General features: G+C 47.1%; 1 protein-coding gene across 3 annotated transcripts; it reads right to left on the reverse strand.

Moving 5' to 3' along the window:
- Nucleotides 1-19151: 19151 nt before the first annotated feature.
- On the reverse strand, nt 19152-24584 carry Ecm1 (extracellular matrix protein 1). 3 transcript variants are annotated; one of them, XM_051198683.1, is made up of 11 exons: nt 24424-24584; nt 23352-23414; nt 23113-23217; nt 22915-22974; nt 22729-22809; nt 22216-22263; nt 21468-21787; nt 20841-21215; nt 20180-20400; nt 19829-19916; nt 19152-19477 (listed from the first exon to the last, which is right to left on the reverse strand). In XM_051198683.1, the coding sequence occupies exons 1-11, from the start codon at nt 24491-24493 to the stop codon at nt 19244-19246; spliced, it is 1665 nt and encodes a 554-aa protein (XP_051054640.1). In that variant the 5' UTR covers nt 24494-24584; the 3' UTR covers nt 19152-19243. The 3 variants fall into 3 exon arrangements, with proteins under 3 accessions (XP_051054640.1, XP_051054639.1, XP_051054641.1); XM_051198682.1 differs by having other exon boundaries at nt 22216-22266; XM_051198684.1 differs by lacking the exon at nt 22216-22263.
- Nucleotides 24585-25006: the final 422 nt, after the last annotated feature.

Below are 25006 nucleotides of genomic sequence, written 5' to 3' on the forward strand. Positions count from 1 at the left end.
AGAGGCAGACAGATATCAGTGAATTTAAGGCCAGCATGGTCTACAGAATGTCTTCCAGGGCAGCTAGGGCATTTACACAGAGAAACCCTGTCTCCAAAAAAATTTCTTTTAAAAAGATTATCCCCAGAAAGATCAAGGTCAACATGAGCTACATGGGACCTCGCCTCAGAAAACAAAAAACAAGTGACTGGAGAGTTAGCTCAGAAATTCAGACCCATGCAGGACCCATGTTCAATTCCCAGCACCCACACATGGCCACTCACTCCAGTTCTAGGGGTGAGATGCTATCTTCCTCAGGCACCAGACACACACACAGTGGACGGTCGTTGAAATAGTTTTAAAACCTAAATCAATCCGTACAGGAAGAGCATGATTGTGGGTGGGGATCCGGGGAGATGTCTGCATGCCAGCACATTGCAGCCATGGTGTGGTTGTGGTGGGAAGATGTCTGTAGGGCAGAGCTAGGAATCCCAGTTTCATGACCCTGAGGGCTTCGTGACACCAAGATGGAGTTTCCATAGAAAAGGAAAGCCAGGGATTCTTGTCAGGGAATATCAAGAGGAAGGGGACAGGGGAGAGCCCTGGGTTTAGTCATGTCCTCTCCCTGCGGCTCAGCTCTACAGTTTGTGGGCTGCGGTCAGAGACATGTCTGTGAGAAGATTAAGCTGAGAAGATGGAGGCCGTGGGAACTTGGTGGAAAGGGCCTGACTTCTTAAAGGAAATGTAGCCCCAGGGCAGTGACAGTAACAAGGTTCTTTCAGGAAATGTGAGTCAGCCCCTAGAGCCCTCAGAGAAAGCCTAGGACCATCACAAAGTAGCTGCTATTGTCCTCCATTCTATTTTGTTGTATGGAGACAGGAACCTTGCTATATAGCCCAGGCTAGCTCAGACTTACAGCAACCCCACTGCTGCGGCCTTCGAGTGTCAAGATCAGCATGTCCTGCAATGTCTGGCTGTTACCGCTCTTTAAATCGAAGACAGGGTTTCTCTGTGCAGCTTTGGCTGTCCTGGAAGTTGATCTGTAGACCAGGCTGGCCTTGAACTCACAGAGATCCATCTGCCTCTGCCTCCTGAGTGCTGGGACTAAAGGCGTGCGCCACCACCACTACCGCCTGATTTATCTCTTTCATTTTAAAGATGAGAAAATGAAGCTCAGAGTGATCAAAACCCAGCAACAATACTATTTTTACATGTTCATTCATGTATTTTATGTATACAGGTATTTTGTCTGCCTGTATGTCTGCATAGCAGAAGAATAAGTCAGAATCCATGGGAATACACTTATAGACTGCTATGAGTCACCATGTGGATGCAGGGAATTGAACTCATGACCTTTGGAAGAGCAGCTAGTGCTCCTAACCACTCAGCCATCCCTCACTCCAGCCCAATTAATAAGAATTACTCATAAATGGTAGCTGAGTGTGGTTGCAATGAATTGCATGAATGACCTCCTTCCTTCCTTCTTTTAATCTCCTGTCTCTTAAGGAAAACAAAACAAATTCTCTTTGTGTGTGAATGCTGATCCCGACTCCTCAGTGTTAGTCATACACAATTGCACACCTTGCACAGCCACCACATTACATGCTACCACTCCTTGAACTGATAGAACCCTCAAAAGAAGAAAACTCTTCCCCTCCGTCTGTGCCACACTCTGGCTTGAGGACAATCAGGATGTGCCTACCCATCAGTCAAGCCAGACGCAATGAGTCTAATCCTGTTAGTGGGCTCACGTCCAGGTCATAGACCCCTCTAGAGTGCGCCACACTCTGTTACATCCTAGGGAATTCATGGACTCCCTTTAAACTGTCTAATCCTAACTACTGGACACCTAATCAATAAGGAAATACTTCTAGGATGGATGCCGAAGCCGGGGAATAGTGTTCAGTCTGGAACCAAAAGATAAGCCATGGAGCTCTGCATTTACTGGAAAGAAAAACCCATGCTTTCTAACACGTGCTCAGTCTAAGAACACAAAGCAGCCAGCTCACAAGCCCTCGTTTCTGGATCAATCTAATCACCCGGTTTCACTCCCACACCCAGGGTACTGTGGGGGAAATCTCATAATTCTGCGGTTTTTGCCAATGCACTTTTATGGTTCCCAGACCCAGTGGAGTCTGCGCTACTTGGCTCTCTTCCTTGAGCAGAACGCACACACCCAGTTCCCACAGCGGCCATCCCAAAGCCCTGCTGAACCAAGGTTTTCCTGTGGCTGAAGAGGCACAATGACACACATTTTAATCCCTCAGTATTTTTATCTGATCCCTCCTACCTGCTTTTTTTGTTTGTTGTGAGAGGGTCTCATGTAGCCCAGGCTAATTTCAAAGTTGTTATGTAGGTGAGGCTAGCCATGAGTTTCCCATTCTCCTTGCCTTTATTTACTGAGTGCTGGAGTACTGCCTTGTTCTAGCACACTGATTTTTTTTTTTCCAGGCAAGGTTTCTCTGCAGCTTTGGAGGTTGTCCTGGAACTCATTCTGTAGACCAGGCTGGCCTCAAACTCCCAGAAATCAGCTTGCCTCTGCCTCCCAAGTGCTAGGACTAAAGGCATGAGCCACCAATGCCCTGATGGCTTGATTTTCTTTCTTTCTTTCTTTCTTCCTTCCTTCCTTTCTTTCTTTCCTTCCTTTTTTTTTTTAATTTTTTGAAAAGATCTGGGTGGTAGTAGCACACACGCCTTTAATCCTAGCACTCAAAAGGCAGACACAGGCAGAGACATGGGTTCGAGGCCAGCCTGGTCTACATAGAGAAACCCAGCCTTGAGAAACAAACAAACAAACAAATATATAATGAAAATGAAAAAAAATGTTTTGAAATGGTTTCAATTTGTACTGCAAACTAGCCTCAAACTGATAATCCTTCTGCCTCTGCTTCTCAAATGCTGTCATTACAGTTGAGCATCAGTGACCACTTTTGTCTTTTGATTCATAGGATCCCATGCCTGATGCTGGGGGAGGTGATAGGACATTACACTAGTCTCGATGCAGGAGACATTTGAAGTAGTAAAATTGATGCTGTAAAGGACTTACTAATAAACCTGCGTAGGAAATACTAAGTTACCGAGGTAGAATTTAGCTAAAGGAGGCTGCGTTTAGTGACTGGAGATAAGCAGCGCTCTGTGCAGGCTGATTAGAAAATGTGTTAACAGAAAATTTGTACCATGACTAAAGTTTGGGTTGCTGAGAAACTGCTAAAGTTTACTCACCAAGACTGACTTCCAGTGAGGTCCCATTCCCACAAGACAACCCTGACTTAAAACTGGCCATTAGCTCCATCCGCAAATCACAGACCATGCCTCTTCAGGGCAGCTCAAGAGAACACCTCAAGGTCACAACCACATCAAGCCCTCTCTTATCAGGTCCTACAGATGGGCAAGAGGGACCTTTGTAATAAATATTCAACAAGAACAACATTTGTGGGGCTGGAGTGATGGCTCAGTGGCTAAGAGCACTGGCTGCTCTTCTAGAGGACCTGGGTTCAATACCCAGCACCCACATGGCAGCTCACAGCTGTCTGTAACTCCAGTTGCAGGGATCTGACACCCTCACACAAATACAAATGCAGACAAAACACCAATGCACATTAAAAATAAAGGAAGGAAGAAAAATAATTCTGGCAATATATTTGCTGTGTCAATATCTCCTTCTGCTCCAGTGGCCAGACTTGCAGTCTCCTCTCTCAGGAACTTTAAATAAATTGTTCAAACTGTAGCCTGGGGCCAGGACCAGAGAGAGAGAGAGAGAGAGATTTAAGGGTGACAGTTTATATGGAATGCTAAAAGCCCATGGTGGGTAGGTGGGCGTTTCCATCACATCAGCCATCTCTGTCCCATCAGCCAGCTCCTAAATAACCACACAGAGACTATTAATTATAAATGCTCGACCAATAGCCCAAACTTGTTACTAGTTAGCTCTTATGTCTTAAACTAACCCCCATTTGTTATCTACACTCTACCAGGTAGCAGTATCTCTGCTTCCTCTGCATCTGGCTGCTGACCCTGCCCTCCCTCGCTGCCCGTTTTTCTTTTTGTCCGAAAGTCCTCTACCTGTCCAGCTATTGACCATTTAGCCCGTTATTTTATTAAACTAATCAGAAGGTACTTTGGCAAAGACACATCTTCATAGTGCACAAAAAGATTATTCTATAACAATGGTGTATATATGTTAGTGAAATCTTCTGTCCTAGACAGCTTTTCTTTAAGCCAGACATGGATGCAATAGCTTCTTCCTGTATTAACCCCTAAGTGGACCAAGTGATTTCTCTCTGGAAAGGCAGGTTAATCCTGTAACAGTCTGCCCTCCTGGAACTAGAGACAAAGACAGTTACCCAACAATTATACTCATGATGAGGGGAACTTGAGGAAAAATTGAGAGGACTCTAAAATGCTCTGCTTTGAGGGCTTCAAGGATGTCTCCTTGAGAAAATAACATTTAAATGGACTATTGAGAGGCATGACAGCTAGAAATGCTTGGAGCTCTTCCCAGAAGAGAAAACTTAGGGTTAACAGTACCTCCCCACAGCATGAGGGCCGTAAGGACTCTTGCTTCCATAGAACATGGAAGCAAAGGGTTCCAGGGTACAAACACCAGCTCAAGAATACCCAGAACCAGGTGTTTGAGATAGGACCCACAAGGTAGAAGGAGAAAACAGACTCTGAAAACTTATCTTCCCACCCTCCCCCAACACACACATGTATGCAAAGTAAGTAAATAAAGATGAAATAAAAATATATTCAAGGCCACCAACTGACAACTGTAATTTTTTTTTTTCTTGCTTTTTCAAGAGAGGGTTTCTCTGTGTAAGAGCCCTGGATGTCCTGGAACTTGCTTTGTAGACCAGGCTGGCCTCAAACTCTCAGAGATCTGCCTGCCTCTAGCTCCCGATTAAAGGGATTAGAGGTGTGTACCTCGACGACCTGGCTTCTTTCTTAAAAAAAAAAAAAAAAAAAAAAAAAAAAAAAGGATTTAGCTGGGCGTTGGTGGCACACTTCTTTAGTACCAGCACTCGGGAGGCAGAGGCAGGTGGATCTCTATGAGTTCGAGGCCAACCTGGTCTACAGAGTAAGTTCCAGGACAGGCTTCAAAGCTACACAGAGAGACACTGTCTCAAAAAAACAAAACAAAACAAAACAAAAACAACAACGAAAAATTTAAGCCCAAATTCTAGAGTCTGCTTTCTCAGCCACTTCTCCCCTCCACGTGCTCTATTTTTCCTCTTGTCTATGCTGCAATTTCTCTCGGACTCCTAGAGTCTTCTACACCCTGCCAGGGCACCTACCTGGGTGCTTGTCTTATATCTCTCAACTCTGGCCGGCTCTGCTAAAGACACTTAATAACCTCCCTTTTCTCAGAAGCCATTGCTGCTCTCCCCTCTCCATCTCTACTGGGTAACTGTCACTTAGACTTGCTGGCCTTGTGTACTATTGTTGTACCCAAATTCTGGACCCCCAAATCACCAAGAGATCCAATCCAATGCAAAAGCAGAGTCTTTTATTAACAAGTTAACTGTATTAACTTGGGTTCTCTGTTCACTCAACATGGCAGGTGGAGTGAGAAGGACCCAGAGGGACTGTTGGCGGAGAATTTATTTGGGTAGAACAAGGGGAGTGTCTAGGGTCTGCAACAGCCTCAGGATTGGTGCATTTCCAGGCTTGGGTGACCTGTCCTGTTTGATTGGTCAACTGGTTGCTATGGCCTATAGGCCCTCCCAAGATGGTTGCTATGCTCTGTAAGCCAGTGTTACCGTAAAGCACATGCAGAGCCAGCCAGCTAACTCCTGATTGGTTCTTTGTATCTGGCTTCCTAGTAATTGGAAGGTCAGGCAAGGTCGGAGAAGCACACGGGGCCTTCGTCTTGCTGGATCTTTTCTGTAGCCTGTCATGGCTGCTAAAGCAGGGGGCTGGGTGAAGGTCCCGGCACTTCACTATCGCTCAAAAGCGACACTGATGTTCCAGAAAGCCCTCTCCCCTGCTTGGGCCCTGGTCATGTGGGAAGCGATGGGGCCACTAGTGCTGGGGTTAAAGGCGTATGCCACCGTAGCCCAGCTACATGGGTAATCTTCATTTGCTATTAACACTATATATATATGTGATTCCGCTGTTGTTTTGAATATACTGCATGTGTAACTTAGATTCAACTCTTGTTTAAAAATAGATCTCCAAAAAATGGTTATTTTAAATAGTAGCCACATAGTTGACAGCCACCTTCACTAATGTAAAGGGTACATGCCACATGACTTCACTACCATCCCGATTAAGATGACCACATGGTATAACTAAGGCAACGCTCAGAAAACTTCTCAGTGCAAGACAATTTAGATAAGAGCAATATATTTTCAATAAATAAGGTTTCTAAACCCCTAAGGTCTACCCAGATTCACAGTAACAGTTGTCTAGCTTCTCTGTCTTTACTGCCTTTGTTCAGCTTTAGCTACTTGGATAAACTGAGTCATACTGGAATATTGGTTGAAGATGTGTTACATTCGTTTAGGCTGTGGAATATTTGTTTAATGATGCAAAGATGTGTTGCATTTGTTTAACTCGTGAAGCAGCATGACTTTGCCTTCCTGAAACACCTGGTGGTCTAAAAAGAAAGCTGGGCAGGAGAAAGGATAGGTGGGCTGGCAGGCAGAGACAATAAATAGAAGGAGAAAGAGATGGGAGGAAGCAAGAAAAGGAGAAGAGGAGGACAGGAGCCACACACAGGATAAGAAAGAAAAGATATACAGAAATAGAAAAAGGTAAAAGCACAGAGGCCAAAAGAAGATGTGGTAATTTTAGTTAAGAAAAGCTGGCTAGAAACAAGCCAAGTTATGACTGGGCATTCATAAGAAAGAATAAACTCTGTGGGATTTATTTGGGAGCAGGGTGGCACCCAAAGAGAAAAGAATTTAAAAAAAAAAGTGATCAACAACAGTTGGTTTTGTCCTTTTTTGTTTTGGGGTTTGTTTATTTGTTTGTTTGAGACATTTTGGTTTCTCTGTGTAGCCTTAGCTGTCTTGGAATTTACTTTGTAGACCAGGCTGACCTTAAACCAGGGTGGCCTTGAACTCATAGAAATCCAGCTGCCTTTGCCTCCCAAGGACTGGCATTAAAGGTGTGGGCCACCATTGCCCGGCTGTTTGTTTTTGATATAGGGTTTCATTGTGTAGCCCTGACTGGCCTGGAACTCACTGTGTAGACCAGGTTAGCTTTGAACCCACAAATCTATCTGCCTCTGTCTTCTGAATGCTGTGGTTAAAGGTGTGCACTACTACGCCTAGACAGAAAACTAATTTTAAAAGAATCGGAGACTTCAGAGCCTGGAGAAATGGTTCAGTGGTTAAGAGAATGTACTACTCTTGCACAGGACCTGAGTTTGTTTCCAGCACCCATACTGGAGGATGGTGCAGGTGTACAAACACGAGAAAGCCCAGCTCCGGGAGATCTGACGCCCTCTTCTGGCTTCCGTGGGCATTTGCATCACATGTACACCCCCTGTTTAAACTGAGGATTTTGGCACCAGATACATAAACTGAGGACATGACCACTCCAAGGTATGGTTGATGTGAGGTTGTCTACTGTAGATATGAGGGAGAGAACAGAAAGCGGTATCTGGAAGAGTCCAGAGCAGAGGGAGTAGTAAACCACGCATGGCCAGCAGACTGGATCTGGCAATGAGAGGAGAGACGGAAGAGGAGGAGAGGACAAAAAGAGTGGGCAAAGGAGGCCAAGAGAGGAAGAGAGAGGGGCAAGAAGAGGGAGCCAAGACAGGGGGACAAAAGGGTGCAATTGCTAAAATGTTAGGAGCTGTAGAAGTTTGTTTAAAGTAGTGCTGAGAAGAACATGGGTATTTATTTTGTTTTTTTTTAAGGATTTATTATTTTTTAATTTATTATTATTATTATTATTATTATTATTATTATTATTTTGCAGTTTCAAGACAGGGTCTCTCCGTGTAGCCCTGGCTATCCTGGGCAGTTGGTACACACACCTGTGAGCTCATCCTAGACAGTCAGAGGCAGGGGGCTCTTGAGTCTGAGGCTTAGACTGATGACACAGCCAGAAGCTGCTCAGGAGAAAAACAAGTTCTCCCTGATGGAAGATGATATTGTCTTGAACCTCACAGAACTTTTTTCTTTGTGCTCTCTCTTTCTGATGAAATCATATGTAGTGTATGCTAGGCTCAAACAGCCTATAAGGCAGAGGATAATCTTACATTTCAGATATGCCTGCCTTTCTTTTCAAAGTACCACCATGCTCAATTTAGTGAATTTCTCCAATTTTTCAACAGCACATTTTATTATTGGGTTTTTATTTGGTTTTTTTGTTTGTTTGATTGATGGGAGATGTCAGTCTGTAAATATGTTTCTCATACTGGTTAATGAATAAAGCACTGTTGGCCAATAGGAAAGCAAGATAGGCGGAACTAAGAGAGAAGGAAGAAAGAGGAAGTAGTAAGGAGGAGTCAAGATGGAGAGTCTGGAGAGAGCAGGATGCCAGCCAGCTCTCCGGTAAGACCACGTGGAAATATATAGATTAACAGAAATGGGTTAATAATTAAGACAGAGCTAGCTGATAAGAAACAAGTAACTGGCCAACAGCTTTATATCAAATACAGAGTCTTGGTGTGTTATTTGGGGCTGGCGCGGTGGTGGGACCAGACCAGCAGTGGGAGGAAAAACCTTATTCCTTACATTTGATATTTGATTTTCTTTTTTTTTCTTTTTTTCTTTTTTTTTTTTTTGTAGACAGGGTCTTACTATTTGCTCTGCTGTCCTGGAACACACTCTGTAGACCAGGCTGGCATCCAACACACAGAGATCCTCCTGCCTCTGCCTCCAGGGTGCTGAGATCAAAGACATTCTCTACCACTCCTGGCCAAAGCCAATTTTTAAAAAAATTTTATTAAACATGTACATGGAGACTGGAGAGATGACTCAGTGGTTAAGAGCACTGGCTGCTCTTCCAGAGGTCCTGAGTTCAAATCCCAGCACCCACATGGCAGCTCACAACTGTCTGTAATATCAATTTAGGGGACCTGACACCCATGGCAAAACATCAGTGCATGAAAAAACAAACAACAGCAACTGGACGTGGTGGCATCCATCTTTAGTTCAACACTCAGGGCAGAGGTGGCCAGATCTATGTGAATTCCAGACCAAAAGGAAAAAAATCATGCCTAGCAGGCAGGACATTGCGTTCAATCTCCAGCACACACAAGGCATGGTGACACACCTGTAATTCCAGTGTCCTGGAGGTGGAGGCCAGAGAATCTGAGACTCAGATGTGAAGATCATCCTTTCGAGTTCAAGGCCAATATGTATGTGTGTGTGTACATATATATATATATGTGTGTGTGTGTGTGTGTGTGTGTGTGTATATGTGTGTGTGTGTATATGTATGTGTGTATGTGTACATATATATATACACACACATATATATATATACATGCATACATACATACATATTATGTTTTCTAAGCAGGGTTTCTCTGTGTAGCTCTGGCTGTCCTAGAATTTGCTCTATAAACCAGGCTGGCCTTGAACTCACAGATCTGCCTGCTTCTGACTCCTGAGTGCTGGGATTAAAGGAGTGTGCTACCATTGCCCAGCAAAAGTATATTTTTGGAACAGGCTTTCATGTAGCTCAAGCTGACTTCAGACTCAAAAGTATACACCATACTGACTTTGAATTTGTGATTCTTCTGCCTCGGCCTTCTGAGTGTTGGTATTATAGGCATGAGCCATGCTCAACCAAGTAAGTTTTTAAAACCCAGTATTATACAAAAATCTATTAATTATACCCCCTCTGTCTGTCTCTCTTTGTGTGTATGTCCTGGGATTCACGCCAAAGGGTTAATGTGTGAGTCAAATGCTCTATCATTAAGTTACATCCCCAGCTGTATTTGCTAGTGTTTTCCATTGCTGTTGTTTGTATGGTTGATTTTGTTGTTGTTTTGTTTTTTTTCAACTTGACACAAGCCAGGCTTTTCTGGGGAGAGGGAACCTCAATTGGGAAAATGCCTCCATCAGATTGGCCTGTGGTCAAATCTGTAGCATATTTTCTTGATTAGTGACTGATGTAGGAGGGTCCAGCTCACTGTGGCCAGTGCCAGCATGGGTAGGTGGTCCTGGGCTGTGTTGGAAAACAGATCCAAGGCCCTGGAAGTGGTGGTGCACACCTTTAATCCCATCACTCAGGAGGCAGAGGCGGGTCGATCTCTGTGAGTTCCAGGCCAGCCTGGTCTACAGAGCAAGTGCCAGGACAGGCTCCAAAGCTACAGGGAAACTATGTCTTAAAAACAAAAACAAAAACAAGCACACAAGCAGACCCAGCAAGCTTGAGAAGAGAGTAGGTAGTGTCCCTTCTCCATGATCTCTGCTGCAATTCATGACGAGTTCTTGCCCAGTTTCCTTCTCTGTGGCCCTTATGTTGTAAACAAGGAAGCCTTTTCTCCTCATGTTGCTTTTGGCACAGTGTTTATCACAGCATCAGAAGGCAACTAGGACACTCACTCATTTTTATTTTTGAGACAGGGCCCTGCTAAGTTACTTGGTCTGGAACAACTTCTGAGGCCCAGGCAGGTGTTGAACTTGTGATGCTTTTGCCTCAGTCTTCTGGTTAGTTGAGAGCAATGTCGTCCACTGCCCTGCGCTCTGAACTCTTTTATAGTAAGTGATCTTGACTTTGGTCCTGCTACCTGGGCCTCAAGTGCCTGGGTCACAGAGAAGAACCAAATAGGTTTGGCTCTAGATCTCATCATTGTTTTTCTTTTCTTTTCTTTTCTTTCTTTCTTCCTTCCTTTCTTTCTTTCTTTCTTTCTTTCTTTCTTTCTTTCTTTCTTTTTCTTTTTTGTTTGTTTCTTAAGACAGGGTTTCTCTGTGTTCAGCCCTAGCTGTCCAGTAATTCTTTTTGTAGGAACAGGCTGACAGGCTGGTCTCAGACTAGCGGAGATTCACCTGCCCTTGCCTCCTGAGTGCTGGGATTAAAGGTGTATACTATCATACCCAGTAACCTCTATGTCCTTCCTTCCTTCCTTCCTTCCTTCCTTTCTTTCTTCTGTCCTGCCTGCCTTCCTTCCTCTCTTTCCTTTCTTCCTTCTTTTTTTTTTTTTAAAGGCTCTATTTATTAATTTATTATGTATACAGTGTTCTGCCTGCATGTGTGCCCACAGGCCAGAAGAGGGCACCAGATCTCACTACAGGTGGTTGTGAGCCACCATGTGGTTGCTGGGAATTGGACTCTGGACCACTGGACGAGCAGGCAGTGTTCTTAACTGCTGAGCTATTTCTCCATGTACATATTGTATGTTATAAACATTGTCTCTCCCCTTCCTCATCCTCCCCCTCCCATTAGTCCCCTTTGTCCCAAGTTTTCTTTCTTTAATGGCCCATGCCAGGCCCTCTTCCCTTGCCCCTTTCTCTACCTGGTACCTGTGAATCAGCTGTTACTGCTTTCCACCATGCTTGATCATGGACTAACCTCTGAAACTGTAAGTAAGCACCTAATTACTTGTTTTTTTTTTTTTTTTTTTTTTTTTTTTTTAATAGGAGTTGGCCTTGGCTATGGTGTCTCTTCATAGTAATAGGACAGTGACTAGGATTTGATATAATTGTCTCCCATTGTATCCACTTTCCTGAAAATGGAAAATAATAAAATAAAATAAAAATCCATGTGGGGGCTGGGAAATGGCTCAGTTGGGAGACTTGACTTTATATCTCTAGCACGAACTTGCACACACACACACAGACACGCGCACACACACACAGACACACACATGCAAGGTACTTACACACACACACACAGACACGCACACACACAGACACACACACACACAGACACACACATGCAAGGCACTTACACACACACACAGACACGCACGCACACACACAGACACACACATACAAGGCACTTACACACACACACACACACACACACACACACACACCCCAGGAATGGTGGGTGCCTTGTGCCTGTAATCTCAGTTTTATAGAAGCAGAGATGAGAGATAGGGACCACTAGAGCTCCTTGAGCAGGCAGCCTGGGTAAATCAGTGAGACCCCGCCTCAAAAAGTTAAGTGAGGACATTTGTGAAAGAAGCTGATGTCTGCCTCTGGCCTCTGTGTGCGTGAGCACACATGTGGCCCTCACATGCACATACCATGTTTTCCTTATCTTGTCTTCTGTTGTTGGACACCTAGATTGGTTTCATCATTTGACTGTTGTGGTCAGTGCTGCAATAAACATGATGAGCGAGTATCTCTGACATGTTGAGTAAACACCCATGAGTGTAACAGCTGTGTCATAGGAAGAACGAGTCTCAGTTTTCTGAGAATCCTCCTTCCTGATGTCCACACTGGCGGGACTCATCTTCAGCTCCACCAGCAGTGTATAAGGTTCCTTTCTATCCACATCCTTGTCAACACTGGTGGTGTTTGTTTTCTTAATGACTAGGGTGAGATGGAATCTCAAAGTGGTTCTGTTCTCTGATGGCCAGGAAGATTAAGCATTTTCCATGTTCTTGGGCATTTGTGTTCCATCTTTTGAGACTGGTCTGGTCTGTTTATTTCATAAGCCCATTCCTTGGGTGGGTTGGGCACTTGTTTAGTTTCTTTAGTTCTTTGTGTATTCTAGATAAATCCATTGTCAGATGTATAATTGGAGAAGACTTTTTCCCATGTGTAGGCTGTCTTTTAACTCTTTCCTTTAAAAGTCTTAATTTTATGTGGTTCCTTTATCCAATTTTGGTCTTATTTCCTGAGTAACTAAAGTTGGGCTCCTTCCTCCCTCCCTCCCTTCCTCCCTCCCTTCCTTCTTTTTTTGTTTGAGACAGGGTTTTTCTGTGTATCCCTGGCTGTCCTGGAAGTCACTCTGTAGTCCAGGGTGGGCTCAAACTCACAGAGATCCATCTGCCACTACCTCTGCCTGAATTTAAGGCATGCACCGCTATACCAGGCTCATTTAAAAAGATTAAAAAGAAACCAGCCAACAGTGGCTGTGCATGTCTGCTGTCCTAGCACTTGAGGGTGGAGATGGGAGTTTGTTCTCTCTACATGGCAAGCTGAGGTCAGCCTGGTTTATATTAGAGCTATCTCAAAGAAAAAAATATCGAGATGCTGTGAACTTCATGTTAAAAGCACTTGAAAAATTTTATGAAAATTTGTAAAATTCCCTCAGAAGAAAAAATGTTTACAAAAACCTAAAGATGAGAAATCCTGATTAAACAGGTCCTTTAAAAAATATGAAAGAGAAGTGGTGGACGCCTTTAATGCCAGCACTCGGGAGGCAGAGGCAGGCAGATCTCTGTGAGTTCGAGGCCAGCCTGGTCTATAGAGCAAGTTCCAGGACAGGATCCAAAATCACAGAGAAACCCTGTCTCAGAAAAAAAAAAAAAAAAAAAAAAAAAAAAAAGAAAGAAAGAAAGAAAGAAAGAAAAAAAGAAAGAAAAAAAAAAAAAACAAAACAAACAAAAAACAAGCATAGAAGCAGGCATGGCCCATACTTAAAATTTCAGCACACATGAATTTTAGACTAGAGAATCACAAGTTCAAGGTCAGCCAATCTTAAACAGTTAAACTGCCTCAAAGTAAAATAAACGGTATCTACAAGACACCAGTAACAAATAAATGAATGAAAAACCTTCAGTATGTTTGTGATGTATTACTATGTAGCTAAACAGCCCAACACTAAGTAAATGGGAACAGCAGAATGTTATTGTGATTCGGTGCTTGGGGATTTTGGAAGTGGCTTAATTGGATCAGGCTCAGGAACCCACTACAATGTCTCCTTGTAGGAGGTAGGACAGTTGCCAGGTCAGTGTGCTGTGTATGGGGCTCCGGTAGGAAACACCAGCTTCATGCTGATGTAACGCCACTGACTGGCACCACCAACCCTTGAGTTCTTTCCTTTTTCTGTTCTCTTTCCTTCCTCCCTTTCTTCATTTTTGTTTTGTTTGAAACAGGATTTTATTGAGAACCTTGTCTTGCCTGAAGCCTCACACTCCTCCCTGAGATACGCCAATTTCAGCCTCCCAAATGTTGGGACTAAAGATGTGGGCCACCACTCTCTGACCTCTTTGTTTTTACATTAATATTTGTTTGTTTTGTTTTTCAAGACAGGGTTTCTCTGTGAAACAGCTTTAAATGTCCTAGAACTCACTCTGTAGACCAGGCTGGCCTTGAACTCAGAAATCTGCCTGCCTCTGTTCCCTGCATGCTGGGATTAAAGGAATGGACCACCACCACCCTGCCAGCTTTTTGTTGTTGTTGTTGTTATTATTATTATATGTCCATTTTATTGTTCTTTGCTTTATTGTATTTTATGGATTTTTTTTTTTTCTTTTGAGACAGGGTTTCTCTGTGTCGCTTTGGAGCCTGTCCTGGAACTCGCTCTGTAGACCAGGCTGAACTCAGAGATCTGCCTACCCCTGCCTCCTGAGTACTCGGATTAAAGGCCTATGCCACCACTGCCCAGCTGTTACCATTTTTTTTTTAAGCCACACTGTTTCTTTAATTATAAAAAATGAATTTTATTCAAATTTAAGCATAGATCTCATCTTGAAACAAAGATCTGTGTGCACAGGATCATGGAAGTCCTATCCTCTATTTCTACCTAGAAGACATGAAACTAATTTCCAGTAAGTCTAGTGGGATAGACAATTGAGGCTTATATTACTTTAATGAACTATCAAAATTAAAGTGGGCTGGAGAGATGGCTCAGGGGTTAAGAACACTGCTTGCTCATCCAGAGGTCCTGAGTTCAATTCCCAGCAACCACATGGTGGCTCACAACTATCTGTAATGAGATCTGGTGCCCTCTTCTGGCCTGCAGGTGTACATGCAGGCAAGCAGAACAAAAAAGTGTTGCTATCACATCTGGATGCTGCTTTTAAGTTGTTTTGGGTTTTGAGACCTGGATAACCTGGGCTATTTTGCCTAGAAAACACACACACACACACACACACACACACACACACACACACACACACACACACACTCTTACATATTTATAAGGTTTAAAAAGGTTTAAAAATTTAACTTTTTTATATATTTTGTCTGCATGTGTGTCTGTTCTGTTCACCACATGCATGCCTAGCATTCATGGAAGCCATAAGAAGGCATTGGATCCTTTGGAACTGGAGTTACAGACAGCTGTGAGCTTCCAGGTGGGTGCTGGGAATTGAACCCAGGTCCTCTGGAAAAACAGCCAGTGCTCTTAACTGCTGAGCCATCTCTCCAGACTTACCTACCTACCTATTCTCCTTCTGTCTCTCCCTCTCTGTCTATCCTCTGTTTCATGGATCCTCTTGCCTCAACCTCCCAAGTTTATTGTTAGAGGCATGATCACCTCTAACATTTTCCTGTGCTACTTTGGTTTTCCCTGGTTTATCTTAGACTCACTCAATAGCCTTGAATTCCTTCCTAATCCTCGTGCCTCAGCCTCCTAAGTACCTGGGACTACAGGTAAAGGACCCCATGCTGTTCCCCCTTCCCTCTTTATTTCTTCTAAATCATTAACACAGAATCTGGGGAAGTTTTAAGTTGTTACTAACACTTCTGAGCTGCTTCCCTTCCAAGGGTCACCTGTTCCTGTTTCTTATACGTTGCCGCTTGCCCGTTGTGCTGTTTGCTTTTTGTCAAGTTTGACACAAGCAAGAGTTATCTGGGAGTAAGGAACTTCAATTGAGAGAGTGTCTCAGTCAGATCGGTTTGTGGTCATTTTCTTGGTTCATGATTGATGTGGGGGACCCAGCCCACTGTGGGTGGGGCCACCCCGCGATTGGTGGTCCTGGGCTGTATGAGAGCAGGCTGAGTGAACGACAGGAACCAGCTAGTAAGCAGCTTTGGTTTCTGTCCCCAGATACCCACCTGGAGTTCCCGCTTAGATTTTCCTTGACTTTTAAGCTGAAACAAGCCCTTTCCCCTAAATGAAAGCAAGACATCCATCTAACCTAACCTAACTCTCCCCAGAAAATGGATGCTCATCAGTCTAGGCTCGGACCGAGCTCTTGTCTTGGTGGTGGATGAGCCTGTAATCCTTGTGGCACTTGGAAGGCTGAGACCCAAGCATATCAAGTTCCAGGCCAGCCTTGTTTGCTTTTGTTCTGTTTTGAGTTTTTGTTTGTAGCTAAGTCTATCTACGTAGTTCTAGCTGTCCTGAAACTCACTATGTAAATCAGGATGGCCTCAAACTCAGAGAGATGTGCTTGCCCTATGAGATTAAAGGTATTGCCACTATACCCAGGTTTCCATGTGAGCTTTGAATTCAAGTGATCCTCAACCTCAGCCTCCCCAGGACTGAGTCAAAGGTGTTTTCCATGTCACTTGATTTTTTTTTTTTTTTTTTTTTTTTTTTGGTTTTTTTCAAGGCAGGGTTTCCATGTATAGCCCTGGCTTTCCTGGAACTCACAGAGATCCTCCTGCCTCTGCTTCCCAAGTACTGGGATTAAAGGTGAGCACCACCACAGATAGGCCTCATTTGATTTATTTTGATGCATTCCTTCCAGTTAGGTTTAGATTCTTATTCATTAATTTATTTGTTTTTTTAGATGGGGCTTATCTAGTCCTGGCTGTCTTGGAACTATGTGGACCAGGTTGGCCTCAAACACTTGGAGGTCCACTGGCCTCTGACTCCCAAATTCAGGGATTAAGGACTTGAGCCACCATCAAATCTTTTTTTTTTTTTTTTCTCCCTGTTTTTTGGAGACAGGATTTCTCTGTGGCTTTGGAGGCTGTCCTGGAACTAGCTCTTGTAGACTAGGCTGGTCTTGAACTCTGGAGCCTCTGCCTCCAGAGTGCTGGGATTAATGGCGTGTGCCACCAACGCCCAGCTCACCATAATCTTTTTTACATCTTAATTGTTTGTATGCCACGTGTCTGTGTGTGTGTGTGTGTGTGTGTGTGTGTGTGTGTAGGGTGCTGGTAGAGGGAATGGGATCCCAGGATCTGTAGTTGTAGGCAGATGTAAGCTGCCTGACTCCTGGGAACCAAACTCAGGCTTTCCTAACTGCTAAGCCATCTCTCCAATCCCTTTCAACAAAAACCTGAATTTGTTTTTGTTTTTTTAATTTTCAAAAGTTTGACTAATTCTATGTGTTTTGTCTGCATGCCTGTGTGCGTCTAGTACTGGCAGGTTTCAGATTCCCTAGAACTGAAGATACAGAGTTGTGAGCCACCATGTGGATGCTGGAAAACAAACCCAGGTCCTCTGCAAGAGCAGCCAGTGCTCTTAATCACTGAGCATCACCCTAGCCTCTTAAGCTTTAACTGCTCCGTGGAATTAAGTTCTCCTCAGGAGCTCTGATTCCTGTGTCTCCCATAAACTTAAGTTCTTTTTTGTTTGAAGACAGTGCTTCTATGTAGTGCTGGCTGTCCTGGAACTTGCTCTATCCACCTGCCTCTGCCTTCTGAGTGCTGGGATTAAAGTATGCACCACCACCACCCTGTCTAAATTCTATCTTAATAGTTTATTTTCACATCTAATTGTTGTAAATTTTAACACTTCCCCTTTTCCTTGGTAACAGCAACCCCCTTTTTGCTGTACAAACTCACCGCCTAGTTACTAACAAGGCTTGCGTCTTAGCCCTTTATCTGGTTCCTTCTCCGAGGCTGCTTACTATTCATTCTTTCCACTTCCCTTCCCCTCCCAACACACTGTGAACCACTGCGGGCGGCCGGGACTGTGGAACTTGGAGCTGTGTGTGCTACAGCCTGCTAAAGACAAAAGTGTCATTGGGTGTGACTCGGTTTCCCCAGTTTACTTCCTCTGAGACTTCTGCGCAGACGCAGACGTACTGGAGCTCTTGAGCTCAGGACAGGGCTGGGGTGGGGCGATGAGCTACAGTTGCCTGCTTATTGGCCCTAGCGCTGATAGACAGGGAGGATCTGCTAAGTAGTTGCTTAGGAACAACCACTGACCAAAAAAATAAATAGAAGACTGTGGCGGGGCAGGAAGCGGCTGGTGAAGGTTGGATCCTAGCCAGGGTGCATGACGGGCCTTGGTGCACCCTTTCTGCCAGATCTGGGACTCGGAAGTCTGTGGTTCTAGAAAGATGTACTGCCACCCGGGTCACAGAGTACCCCCGTCCCCACGAGTATTCTTCCATTCCCAGCCTCAGGCTCAGGGTTCCGAGGCAGCTTCGGAGGGCTTGAAGGTCCTGTCACTGCCCTTGTCTGGTTCATCTCAGGGCTGGAGTTCAATTCCCTGGCCTAGGAACATGGCTGCAGACTAGACATTTTTAATAGCAAATTTGAGCACAACCTATCCCAGCTAGCCAAGGAGGACCAGCAAAGAGGAAGACCCTGGTGCTTGTGCTTGTGCATCCTGCCTGGTCATGTACCAGCCCCCAGGCCCCTCCTCCTATCTGCTGAGGAGGAAGCTTTACTACACTGCCCAGATGCTACCCCAATGCCATGGACTGCCTGCAGCTCAACCCCACCCCACTCGGGCCTTGTCCCGCTCAGACCCTGGCCAATACTCGTCATACTTGCAAACAGGTTCTTGGATTGTGAATGATCAGGACAGGGGCTGTGGTTTTAAAATGTATATTTCCCAAGTCTTACGTGATCATAAACAGGGGTTCAGCAAACTGATAATGAGCCAGAGTGGGAACTCTTAAGGGTTGAAAGTGATTTAAAATGCCAGGTTGGGGCTGGGAGATGGTAAGTGCTTGCCACTGAGTTGGGATCTCTAGCCATAAATGAAAACTAGAGGTGCTGGTGTGGGTCTGTGAGTCAGTGGGCAGGTGGACCCAGATACAGTCAGAGGCACTGCCTCAGCCTGGTGAAGAGCATCGGCAGACGGCACACTACGACATCGTGTCTGCACACCTGAGACCACACAGCCTGAGCTGGGAACGTGAGGACACAGCTCAGTGGAAGAATGGGTTTAGTTGTCAAGAGGCTGGCTCCATCCTGAGCACAGAAAAATTGAAATGTCAGGCTTGGGCTGAAGCTCATCGAGAATATCGACTCCATCTTTTCCACTTTGAATCCCAACAGCTTGTTACTGGGGTGGTGTTCTTTTAAAATACTTGATTAAGGTCACGGCGACAGGTGAGGGCAAGCCGCTTAGCTATGGTCCCACCTGAGGAACACCTCCTGTTCAGAGTGGAGAGGGCACTGGGCCAGGCTTGGGGAGTTTAGGAGGGCGTGTTTGTGCGCCAAGGACAAAGAGGGTGCCAAATCCAAGAGGCATTTATTGTAATGACTGCTCAAGGAGGGTGGAGAAGGGTGGGGTCCCCATCTAATCCTCGGAGGCTCAGGGTGACTCAGTTTTCTTCCTTGGACCCAGGGGCGGGGTTGGCGTTTGTCCCTCCAGTTGGGCCCTGCTGCCTCTGGCCAGTGGCGTCCCCACTGTCTCCGGCCACTAAAGCCACATTCCTCAGATAGTTGGTGTTGAAGCAGTTGGCTTGTTCATCCCCAGGAGACAGGTCACAGCAGAAGGCAGCATCTTTCCAGGAGTTCTTTCGGGGACCACAGAGATCCTCAACAAAGGCTAGTTTCTGAAAAGGGAGTGTAAAGCAGGGATCACTGGGGAGGGGGCCAGCGGCTGGCTTGGGGGCCCTAGGTCCTCCTCTGGTCATCATCCACTGCTCGCCCACTGGATTCCCTCCTGAGGCCCAGAGACTATGCCAGCTTCTCCAGCACAGCCAGATTCCTTGCGACAGATGTGCACATCTGAAAACGCCAGGCGTTTGAGGCCCAGGGCAGGAGGGAAGACATCTGCAACACCGAGGAAGTCTGATTCTTTCTTCCTCTGACTTCTGTGACAGGTTGGAGGGACTAAAAAGGAGGGCCAGCTCTACCTCGGCCTTCTCTCCTAACCTTCTGTGTTTCCTTCCCCACACACTCACCTCCTCTTCTCCGCAGCAGGCCTGTTCTGGGAAGGGCAGGTCACAGCAGCGAGCAGTCATGTTCTGGATCAGCCCAGGGATCTGTTTGCTGTGGTTGGTTATGAGAGGTGGGAATCAGGGTCTGTAGCATCCAAAGGCTGTCGGGGCCACAGATAGTGGCTTATGCCTATTACTTGGGTTACTAAGGCAGGAGGATTGGTTCCAGCAGAGTGACCGCAGAGTGGAACTCATTAAAATACCCCCCCACTACCCAAATGGCCCTGGGAGGCCATGATTTTGTTTTCCCCAAGGGCACCCCAGGAGGGAGGTTTGGACAGGCCAGGGTGTCGGGAAGATCTAGCTAAGACTCACTGCTTGGAGAGAACTCTTCCATTCCCACAGAGATGGCCCATGAGGTTGGGGGTGACTCGGCTGAGGTCAAGGGTCAAGATATCCCGGTCATAGTTGGGATAGGGAGCCCGGTGGGCAAAGCACTGGTCACGGGCAGGGCTCGGAGGGTAGTGGCAACACGAGTGGGGGTGGGTCTTTATAGCCAGCTCCCGATCGCAGTATTCATCCAGGGTGTCTTCCCACTGTGGACCAGAGAGAGCGCTCAGAGGCCTGGCTGCCTGACCCCTTCTCCCTCACACCTCATCACTATCATCTGTGAGCTGAGGCAGCTGCGGGGGTGGGAGGGAAGAACACAGATTAGTTCCTAGTCGGCTCTGGAGATGAGCTGGGTCAGTAGGTAAGAGGGTCAGCTGAGGCCAGAGCTGGACGGACGGACGGATGGACGGCAGACAGATGCATATGTGGGGTCATGGGTGGATGAGCCCAGGACGACAGCACGAAGACTCAAGGCGAACAGACTCAGATGACAGACACAATGGATGGACGGACAATCACAAGCAGACGGACGCGGATGTGCTCACGGGGAAGAACATGGATGGACAGCTGTAGAGTCAGCAGTTGGAGCTGGGTGGACAGGTGGGCAGGCAGACAGGCTCCTGAGGCGGCTGGGATGCCCACTTACGGCCTTCTGCATGCAGCTATGGTTGTGGCCCTGGCGGCAGCAGCGCTGGAACTCCATCTCCAGCTGGGTCAGAACCTGCAGCTGCCTCTGGATGGGGTCGGTAGCTGGCAGGTTGCGTGGCACAGAGCGGAAGCGTCTCAGGAGACAGATGTTTTTGACGTTGTCCAGAGTGGGCAACCCAGGGGGGAAAGGTAGCTGGGGCCCAGAGGACACGATACTCTGGGGGATGGGGCAGGGCTGGCGCAGGTAGTGTGGTTGAGGAGCTTCTTCCTGGAAGCAAGAGAATCGCTCCTCCCCGCGCTGTTTGCAGCACCGGTGGGGTCGGGTCTTGACAGAGAACTCAGCCTCACAGAACCTGGTCATTGCGTCCTCCCACTACAGTGAGAGGGAAGGGTCAGCCCAGCAATCCATTGTGCATATTCTGCCTTCCTCCCAGGTTCCAGGAACAGGACCCCAGTCAGGTAAAGAAGAAAGCCGCATGGCTGTCCTGTGCGAGGCCTTTGAGGTAGAGCCAGTGAACTCTCTCTCTCTCTCTCTCTCTCTCTCTCTCTCTCTCTCTCTCTCTCTCTCTCTCTCTCTCTCCCTCCCCCTTAAGGGACACCCCAGCACCAGCAGTCAAGCCCTTACCACAAGCTTTGCACAATCTAGGCGGTTAGTGTGGCTGCGGCAGCGACAGCAGCGGGAATACCCAGTCTCCAGCAAATTGAGAGCCTCTCCTTGGCGACTAAGGTGGGAGTAGCCAGTCTGAGGCAGGTTCCAGGGGCCGTACACCACATGTTGACGCTCAGGAAGGCAGATCTGGTTCAGATTGTCTGGAGAAGGCCGTCCAGGAGGGAAGCCATCCAGCCGGTAGCCCCAGCCACCTCTCCGGCCCTGTTGGCAGTGCTGAGCTGGATTCCGAGATCGAGGTCCTGGAGAACCCTGGACCACGGAAGGAGCTGGCCTCTCTAGAAAAGGGAAAACAGTGGGGAGGGTACGCTATGGTTGGATGAGCTGCAAGAACTGGTAGACCTTCGGTTGAAGAGAAAGGGTCCGGAAACAAGAAGCTAATCTGGGCTCCTTACCATCAGTCACAGAAAGGGAACCTAGTGCTGGGCACTGGTGGCGCACGCCCCGCACTCGGGAGGCAGAGGCAGGCGGATCTCTGTGAGTTCGAGACCAGCCTGGTCTATAAGAGCTAGTTCCAGGACAGGCTCCAAAGCCACAGAGAAACCCTGTCTGGAAAAACCAAAAGTAAATAAATAAATAAAAAGAAAGAAAAGGACCCTGGCTTGTTCAGGCCGCATTAGCTCTTTCATGAGGCTCAGGGCCTGTTGTCTCTCCAGGGGTGTGAGCCCAGGCTAATGCGCAGGGACAGACAAGTGCCATCACTCACCCTCTTTCTGCCCGCCATGGACGATGTCTTCCTGATGGACCAATGGGTCTACTTGGGTAGGAGGAGATGTGTAAGCAAAAGGTTCTGGGATAAGGGGCGCAAAGAGGCACCTCCTAGCCCACGCGTGAAGGAGCTCAATAGAGGAACAAGTAAGAAACAAACGCTATTTTATATCATTTAATCCTATACCTATGGAATAGGCATTATTTCCTATCTTCCTTCTCTCCCTTTTTAAAGAAAGGGCTTTATATACCCCAGGCTAGCCTTGAACTCTGTGTGAAGCAGAGGGTAACTTTCAACATCTGATGTCCATGCCTCCTCCCGAGAGCTGGGATTACAGGTGGCTGCCACCACAACCACTCTCGGCGCTGGGGATCAAACCCAGGCCTCTGCTGTTGCCAGACAAGGCTCAGAGAAGTAAGCAGTTCCCCGAGAGTCACAGGGGCATAAGTGGTAAGGCTCCCTACCCCTCGGCCTCCAAAGCCCACACTCTGAAGTAAAGGGGTCACTTACTTTCTTTCTGTTCAATGGAGACTTGGGGAGGGGGCTGCTCTTCCTGCAGGGGGATGGCTTCTTGAGGGGTAGGAGGACCCACTGTAGACAGGCGAAGGTACAAGGGAGGGTCAGCGAGAGCACATGGGATGGGATGGGATGGGATGGGATGGGATGGGATGTGGACAGGGCCAGGCCAGCACTCACCTTCACTATCATCAGACTTGGGGAAAGTGGACCATTCCTCTGGAGAGGCAGGAGGCTGCACTGCAGAAAGAGCAGCGGGAGCAGTCTACCCTTCAGTCAGACAGAAGCAGCGTGGGGGCTCCCTCTGCCCCACCTGAAGAGTGAGTGCCTCAGTTAGAGGTCTAGAGGGCAACTGGGAGTGGCTTGCGGTGGCCTTACCTTCCCTTTGTCCCTCAAAGAGAGGGTCGTGCAGAGAAGTTTCAAAGTGGTCGTGCACTCGGAATGTCCGGGTTTGTGGCGGAGAAGGGGGTGCTGCATAGCCAACTGGAGGTAAGAGGGGAGACAGAGCTGTAACTCCTTCTAGACTCCCATCTCACGCTTGCCCTCTCCCCCCCCAGTGCCACAGCCATCATCCTGTTGTCATTGACCTGGTTCGTTCTTGGGCAAGAGGCACTCACCTTCATGAAGGTGCAGGAAGGGATTCTCTGGCTTCATCTCCCTCTGCCCTGAAGGCTTGGAGGCTGGAGGAAGGAAGAACAGGTCAGAGGCAGTTTTGAGAGGTCCTTCCTGGTCCAAGCAAAGGATGGCGAGGCTATGGGGGCTGAGGATGTAGAAAGACCACTGTGTGGGAGCCTCCCCTACCAACCTTGATGTGAGTGCCGGAGTTCTGAGAAAATCTGTTTCTAAAGGGAATGTGACCCATGTGGCTGGGAAGGGAGGTCCAGTTTCTCCTGCCAGTGTCTCCCTTGGTTGGGGCTTGTAGCTGTCTCCCCATAGCTACTGCTCTGATGTTCCTCTAGCTTTTAGGGGACCCACCTCTCCCCAAACCTCTCCTACAGGTCTTTTAAAAAGGGCCCTTGGGTAGGAAGCCCAGCGAAGTGTTTGAGTGTATGGAGGTCAGAGGACAACTGTGGGAGTCAGTCCTCTCCTTCCCGTGTGGGTTACTGGGATTGAATTCAGGTCACCAGGCTTGGCATGCGCCTTTACAAACTAAGCCATCTCTATGGCCCTCCTTTAGCCATCTGACTTAAGTGTGTGGCTGAACTGAAGGCACAAGACTAGGGACCAGGACAATGAGGTGGACCTTTTCCAGATACAGGCTGCATCTCCTGAATAATATCCAAGCATCTCCCTCCCGTCCAGAGTGGGCATTCCATTTAGTTCAGACTTCAAAGCAGTGTGTGTGTGCGTGGTAGAAGGTGAACATGGACATCCCTAACTTCTAACCAGTGAGTCAAGGCTCCCTGGGTCAATAGACTGGTTTTGAGCAGCCTGAGGGCCTTTCTTCTTCACCAGCTTCACAGTCCTGCCTCAGACATGTCCAGGCCCCTTAGTCTGTAAATGTGCCCGTCCTGTGTCTTCTGTCTATTTGACTCCAATTTTTGTGTTTCTTGGCAACTATCTCTAGGCATCCCTCTCCTGCCCCAGGCCCACTGTGAGCATGTCCGTAAAGAGGAGACTCAGAAGCCAACTGGTGATGAGCCATTTGGAGCCAGGCTCCTAAGCAACTGCTACCCCACCCCGACTCACCTCCTGCAGAGGCAGCAGAAGCAAGGGCCAAGCAGGTCAAGACCAAGGCTGCTCTGGATATGGTCCCCATCCTGGGGCAAGGACTGGTCACTGCCCACCCAGAAGCTTGTTGTCACAGGTAGATCTGGACTTGAAGATTTGGGCGCGCCTGCTCCTCTCGATGCTGCTACTGCTGCTGTGGACTTCAAGGCCTGCTGCCTCCCTTTATATGCTATCTCCCGCCCTCCTGTTTCCTGCCATGACTCAGTACCAGCTGCTCCTCCTCTCTCAGCCACTCCCCTCAAACTCATCCTGGAGCCTCCTTGGAAGGTTGGGAGTAATGGAGGTGATGGGAAGGAGCATTCACAGGACCCCAAAGCTGAGGCAGAGAAGCATGGAGCAAGTTGATATGTGAATCAATTTGTGCCTCACTTCTCCGTCTGTATACTGTCCTCCGTAGAGAAGGGATCTGACAATCTCCTCAGTGGGAGTGGGGAAATGGCACTGAGGGTTTTACTCAAGGGTGGGGGAATGGCTGCCTCAGGCAGTTCCTCAGTACCGCTTTTCCTTTTCCTTAGCCTTGGGGCAAGAGGAGGACAACACA

Source organism: Phodopus roborovskii, unplaced genomic scaffold (assembly GCF_943737965.1).
Source record: "Phodopus roborovskii unplaced genomic scaffold, PHOROB, whole genome shotgun sequence".
Classification (NCBI taxonomy): Eukaryota; Metazoa; Chordata; class Mammalia; order Rodentia; family Cricetidae; genus Phodopus; species Phodopus roborovskii.